Consider the following 7,199-nt stretch of genomic DNA (forward strand, 5'->3'; position numbering starts at 1 on the left):
GAACACTTCACTGACGTCACAGAAGTGGCGCTACGGCTATTGGGCCAACTCTCCACCTATCAGAGGAATGTGGGGTTGGGCCACGACCATTGCCGCTCCAAAACGCTGGAGACGCTGTAGTACATATGCCAGGCCTGTAAGTGGCGCTGTAGTCTGCCACAAAAGCAATGTCCAAATGTGGATTTGAAATTACACTCACTTATTTGTGGGGTAAACTTCTGAAGCAATTGGAGTTAGGACTCAGAGAGACACGAGGAGAGCTGGAGCTTTGATGGCAAACTGACTGTTTATTTGGAGCTTCGGCCGGAGAATTCACAAGACATGTCACGATCTGTCCACACGGTTTAGATGCCAGAATAAATTCTTGAAAATAACAAGTTGCTCGCTCCTGTGTCATTGTGAACTTTAGACTAAAAGGGGTCTCTGCACCCTTACCTAGTCTATAGTGGATGAGTCCTCTGTTGTAGAAGGTGTCTCGTAGCTTCTGTCACTCTGTATCGCTAAAGAGAAGTCCACTGCTTCACCAAAAACCACCCGGTGGTAATTTGTCCGCGGTTGTTGTAAGCAGTGTCCAAATGACTGGCTTCACATTACCTGTGGAAATATAACAGCGTTAAAGTCTCTACAATACATGTAATGAAATGACAAGTGAGAGGACTGTAAGCAGGAATAGAAAAACTTTGTATACAGTCATTTTGCACATTTTAAGTTCTGGTTTTTAAACTCGGAGTGAGCATTTTCAAGTATTTGAGGGTTGTCTTGCTCCATTGGCTGTGAATTCTGTTAAGGTTTGTTGTGTTTACGTCCAATCACGTTTTAGTGCGTCTCAAGTAGGCGGGGCTTATCGATGGGGCAATAATAACTTCAGAATGTATTTCATTAAGCGCCTAAAACAACTTATCATTTTGAGTTGTTTATTATATAGGATATCATTTCTACATATGTTGATGCTTCTCTGCATTTTTTTTGGAGTTATGAGGGTACTGGTTGACACAACCTGCTTTTACTAATATGTCACTTAAAATTGACCACAGAAGATGCAACACATTGATAAAAACGACTATAAATGAGGCTTTTTTTTTTTTTTTTTTTTTTTGTTTATTTTTTCAAAATACATGACTCGTTATGGTCATCCATCAATATAAAAGGCAGTACAGTACATTGATAAAACTGTGTTCCCTGGTCCTGGTGCCAAACAATGAACAAATGTACATAAGGTGCAAACAACAAAATGTAAACACTATATTCAGAGGTTAGACAGAATAATTGCCCCAGAGGAGATCTGCCTTTGGCGTGTTGAGTCGGTGCTTCTTCGCTCTGCAAAACAAGTAAAGATTACCAGCTGCACATCCAGATCGACTACATTTGTTCAGACTCGATCACTTACCCCTTTTTACACCTGCAGGTCTTGAGTAGCTCTGACCTGGAGGATGCACACACTGGCCTCTGCAGGAACCATCTGCCTGGCTGGTTGTGTCACAAATCACTGCATCACAGTGGACATAGATCTATGGACAGACAGGATGATTTATTACACAGGGCTACATGCAGCAGTGGCCAAAAGACTCCAGATTTGGATGTACAAGTCTTACCTGGTCTTTCAGAACCTCATCATCTTTAGTGAAAGTGAACATCTTTACAGAGAAGCGCTTGATGTGGGACGGGACTAAAACTCTGGAGTCACTCACAACGGGATGGAAAATTGTTGCATAGCTGTCATCGCGATTCTCACAGCTAGTGAAGGAATTTGAAAGTTAAAATAAAGCAGCCGTTAAATGAAATTAGAATGCTTTTTAGTGGATTATTAAGACAGTGTTTACACAACTCACTTCTGACCAAAGGTCTCAGACGAGAACACGTAGTAGTTAGTTTTGCACAACATTACCTGTCCACAATGATGTCCCAGCTTGGCAGAGATGTCCTATCTTCATAAAGGGTTGCCCAACAGTTCTCAGCAATGAGTTCCAAGTAAGGGTCTGTAGAATGCATCAGCTCCACCTCAAAATACAGAGGCTGCTGCAGATATTTCACCACTGGATAATCCTCTGCTTGGTAGAAGAGCTCGTAGGATGGATCTGCAGGAGAAGAGTCCCGTTAGAGAAAGGAGGGCTGGACAGTTACAGTGTTTTGTATGCATGAACAAGATGTAGTAAAATTCCACCATGCCTTGGGCTAGCCTCATCTGCACCATCAGCTGCCCGGTGCCGATCTCTGCAGCGGGCTCATAGGTTCTTGGTTTAGCGCTGAAGGCAACAGTCTGAGTCTCATTGACCACATAGAAGCAGGAAATAGTTTGCCTATTAGGGGAAAAATAAAATATATAAAATGCATACATTGAAGGTGTTCATCTCCAATTATACAGAATCAAATATTTTACCTGTAATCAGGATCAACTGGTGATGTGTTGGCTGCTCCTTTGGCGTTGTTGTAAGACAGGCGGATCTCATTTTCATACATCAAGTAGTTGTCAAAGAACTATTTAACAAAGAAAACGCATTAACATTTGACAAAAAACCCTTTTGATATTTAAATGTGATTCAAACTCACCGTTCTGGTGGTTCCACAGGTATCCACACTGAAGGAGAAATATGCAAAGCGATCGTCGCTGAACTGTGGTGTGCAGGACTGGTCCTTTAGCGTCAGCTGACTTGGCTTCAGATTACGAGTGGATTCAACCTTCACAGCCAAAGCGGTCATTGTGCCATTGGGGTGGCACTCTGGAGGAAGAAGCAGGCAATGTGTAAAGCAACAAAAATCCATCAATTAAAGCAGCAAATATACTTACATGTTGCATCTTACCAGTTGCTTTTAAGGGGAAGTAGCAAGCCAGATAGAGATCAGCAAGCACCCAGTCGTTTGCACGATCCAACAGAAGCAGGTCAATTCTGGATTTGACTGATTCTGCAGTGAGCAGCTGTGGAAAAGAAAGTAAAGTTAGCCAATGCAGAAGATCTATGGTGGAATTTTGTAGTTTTCACATACCTCGAAAACAGCGTCCTTGGCAGTGTATGGCAGAATGAGGCTGAGGTGTGTGCCGTTCTCATAGAAATTGTAGTCTTCAGCCATCTCAGCAGTCAGCTCTCGAGGTCCAACGATAGCCTTGAAATTAGAGCCGTGACTCCCGAACTTCACGCTGATGTAAAACTGGTTCTGGTCACAGGTGCCAGACATGATGGGTAGCACTAGAGCAGCAAAACATGCATTATCCATTTGATTGTGTAGATTTTACTCCAATATGTTTTATTTAATTTTAGAAAACACAATTTGCATAAAGATATTGTCAAAAGCAAATTCAATATGATCTCACCAACATCCTGCAGAGAGGCCTGCAGGTCGACCGGGAGAGCAAAAGGAGTTTCTTCAGGCAGGATGATCAACCCAAAGATCAGAGGGAGGAAGTAGGATGTAACCATGCGCTCAGGATTCTGCAACAAATGAAAAAAGCTCAGCAACACTGAAAATATGCTGGTACAAAGTGATGTTTGGAATCTATAATGTCATACATGTTTTAAGACAACATCGGCATCAAAGGGCACTTGAAGAGAGAAGATCTTGGAGCCATTAGCCAAGCTGTGTTCCTGGACTGTGAAGCCTTTGGCATTGCTCTCCTCAACAGTGAGGACCCCGGTGGAGAAGGTGATGTTCCTCAGCTCAACGTCATGGAGGAAGGTTCCCAAGAGAACGCTGAACACCCGAGTCTCTGGGACAGTGTCTGAGGAACAGAAAGTGGCAGGTTTACAAATTCTAAACCAGCCTGAACGTTGAGAGAACAATTGAGTAGTTGGCTTGAGTGCTACTTTAAAAAAAGAAAAAGGCGCTCTTTGTAAGCAAAAGTGGATTATACTGTACTTGGCTTTCTTGAATTCCTATCCAAACACACAATTTTGCAAAAACTGACCACTGAAACAAGCCTCGAGTGTTTTGTGTCAGACTTGTTGATCCAAAGCCAGGTAAAAGTCTAACCTCTTTTTGGTCGCCAACATTTTTTTTATACCCACTAGAAAATGTGACTTACCATCCTGGACTTGGGGAGATTGAGGCATCAGAGGGGTCATGATGGGGAACAAAACCTTGTATCTGGTATCATCTTGGGTGTCATCTGCCCTCCACAGTACCTCAAGCATGGGCTCCACGAAGTAGGTGATGTGGTACTGGTAATCTGGGGCATGGCTCTGCAATCATTTATGACATTTCAATAAAACATGCAAATGCACTAGTGACTTTTGCATTTCTAATGTAGAGATTTCCCCAACCTTGTAGTAACCATCAGGCGAGCCCAATGGGATCTCAACGACGATGTGGAAGTCTGTGGTGCTCAGTGTGTACCCCCGTGCGGCCATCTGAGATCTATCAAGCCTCTGCCCGTTGATGCCCATGTGCATTTCTGAGACTGTAATGCTGCCGTCCAACAGAGGAGTCACACGGCGAGGTACGTGCCAAGAGATCATATCCTCGGTGAAGAGGACGCCACCTGTTAATGACAAAATGGAGCTGTTGAGGTTAACTGTGCAACAATTAAGCTTACTGTGAAGGCAATATGTTCCTCAGGGCTCACCTTTGGGACAAGCAGCTGCCAAGTTCACTACATTCAGACCCTGTGGTGCCATGTAGTAGGCGCTCACCCTGAAAACTTCCATGGGGACTCCAGCCACCTAAAGAGAGGAGGTTTTATATATATATATATATATATATATATATATATATGGAAAGGAAAGAAACAATGTATAGGAGTGGGTTGCTTACATCCTCTGAATAAGTCTCTGCTGTATTGTACGGGCTTCGCATAACCAGACGACTAGAGGTAGTTTTGGCAGCGTAGCCGGCTTGTTCAGCCTCTTGCAGCACCATGGCCACTGGTTCTGGGGTGTAAAACGTCATCTTCCAGATACCTTGTGATGCACCAGAGGCCTAAAGGAAACAAAAAATAATGAAATCCTCATTGGTGTAGGGAGGAATTAAACTGTAGTATCTGAACGGTTTAATTCAACATACTTCAGGATTGGCATTGAGCTTATCGTCTTTACCATCCCGAGTCTGAGCTTCAGCATCAAGGTTAGCTATGTGGTGCGAAACCTAAAACAGAAAATGTTGGTTTTAGCATTTGTTTCCAAAGACACAAGATGGTGGAACCATCAATGTACAGATGACCTACTTCCATGTAGTTCCTGTCGCAGAGGACCTCCCTGGAGGCCCAGCGAGTGTAGCTGCAAGTCTGAGACACGTCATGACTGACCACGTCTGATGGATTCTCGCCGTACATCTGGAGTCGCAAGCCAACGTTAAATGTAGCATCATCCTATAAATATAAAAAAAAAAAACTAAATTAAGTGAAACTCCCCAATATTCTTTGGTTCCAGCATCTTTATCCTTGAAAATGTAATATCCTTGCCTTCAGGGACACATTTGAAGTCTAAATGGATATGTTTGTATGTAACAAATGAGTCAAGAAAGTACCTAGTAGAGGAATACAGTTTTGAGTGGAGCAGTGTTAATATTTTAGGGATGTACCAAACAAAAAAGGGAAATGTACTTTGTGTCTTTTAAGGGTAAGGGGTTAAAAAGAAATTCAGGGAGCAACCATGTGCTTGTTGAGCCATTAACTCGTTACTTGAGACAGAATTAGCACATGTGGCACCAACTAAACTTTATAGAAAATTACATTGGATGCCGCTAAACCACTTTAGCTCAAAACAAACCTTGTTGTCCACAAAGCAGCCCATCAGGGAGGTGTAGATTCTGGTGTTACCCCACGGGTCAGACTCCATGCTGTATCCACACCGAGCAGCCATGCTAGGTGTCAACAAAATGTGCTTGGTGCCATCTGAGGGGAGAAAATAAGCTTTGTCAGGGACCCCTTTCCTCAGTGATGAACCAATCAGCTCATTATTAGCAGTTTAAATACTTACTGATAGCCTCCACCTCAAGCTGGTTTCCCACTGCTAAAGCCTTGTCCAACGACAGTCTCATTACATTTGCGGCACAGTCAGACCTTAACCCACTGCCTGTTCAAAGAAAAGGCTTGTGAGGAGAATGTAAACCGACTGAACATGCTGTATAAAATGACTTAATGAGAATTGAAGCTTACTTGACTGCGAATTTAGCTTCACATTAGGCCTGGCTTGACCCAAGATGATAGCTGCAGCCATCCATAACAAACTTGAACACATAAAACACATCATTTAGAGACAATTAAGTATACACATAGAAAGAAATCTACAAGAAATGTAACTTACATGTTCCCAAGCCTCAGCATGTTGCAGTTCGTAAGCAGCAAAACCCAAAACTACAAGAATACAGTCAGTACCAGAGTGTGGCAATGTCCAGCACACCTTCCAACAAAAACACAAGACTAAAATGAAGGGGACTGGATGATTAACTGAGACATCAGCAGCTGCTTTATATTCCACTTAACGACAAAGCACAGGTGAGGCTTGTTAAGGATTCTACACACACACACACACACACACACACACACACACACACACACACACACACACACACACACACACACACACACACACACAATGCTGGGATCGCACCACAACACAGACCGTCTGCACCCCTTTCTGGTGGATTTTAGTCCCATTTAAAGGGGACCTATCATGCAAAATGCACTTTTGTACGTCTTTTATACATGAATATGTGTCCCCGGTGTTCCAGGGAACTCACCAAGTGTCAGAAAACACAACCCTCTCTATTTTCCTCCATACCCAAATCTCTAAAAAAGGGTCTGCAACGGATCTGATAAAAACTGATCCAGATTTGAACACTGTCCTGACGTCAGGACGGTGGCACTACGGCTATTGGGCCAACTCCACCAATCAGGAGGAGACAGCCACGGCCATTGCCGTTCGAAAGCGCTGGAGACGCTGTAGTACATATGCCAGGCCAGTAGATGGCAGAGGTGGGACCAAGTCATTGTTTTGCAAGTCCGAGTCAAGTCTCAAGTCTTTGCGCTCAAGTCCAAGTCAAGTCTCAAGTCAGGATGGGCAAGTTCAAGTCAAGTCCAAGTCCTAAACTTTGACAAAACGAGTCTTAAACAAGTCATTATGTGCTTTTCAACAAATGTAATGACATCGATCAACAGAATAATACTTAATAATCAATCTGCTCTTTATTAGTCACATTAATCATTTAACAATCCATTTTCTCTCTGCTGGTAAAGTAACGTGTTTTCTTCTATTTTAAGAGGGATCAGT

The 7,199-nt window shown here is 43.0% G+C and overlaps 1 protein-coding gene across 1 annotated transcript; it reads right to left on the reverse strand.

Annotated features, from left to right (window-relative positions):
- Positions 1–1,108: 1,108 nt before the first annotated feature.
- LOC117492744 lies at positions 1,109–6,364 on the reverse strand. The gene is made up of 21 exons (XM_034143129.1): positions 6,234–6,364; positions 6,086–6,156; positions 5,907–6,002; positions 5,697–5,821; positions 5,153–5,296; positions 4,993–5,073; positions 4,744–4,908; positions 4,556–4,652; positions 4,254–4,471; positions 4,016–4,172; positions 3,504–3,712; positions 3,308–3,425; positions 2,983–3,182; positions 2,800–2,914; positions 2,548–2,717; positions 2,378–2,475; positions 2,167–2,297; positions 1,886–2,075; positions 1,593–1,734; positions 1,388–1,508; positions 1,109–1,317 (listed from the first exon to the last, which is right to left on the reverse strand). Exons 1-21 carry the CDS (start codon positions 6,251–6,253, stop codon positions 1,247–1,249), a joined length of 2,739 nt encoding a protein of 912 aa, XP_033999020.1. The 5' UTR covers positions 6,254–6,364; the 3' UTR covers positions 1,109–1,246.
- Positions 6,365–7,199: the final 835 nt, after the last annotated feature.

Source organism: Trematomus bernacchii, unplaced genomic scaffold (assembly GCF_902827165.1).
Source record: "Trematomus bernacchii unplaced genomic scaffold, fTreBer1.1, whole genome shotgun sequence".
In the NCBI taxonomy this organism is placed as follows: domain Eukaryota; kingdom Metazoa; phylum Chordata; class Actinopteri; order Perciformes; family Nototheniidae; genus Trematomus; species Trematomus bernacchii.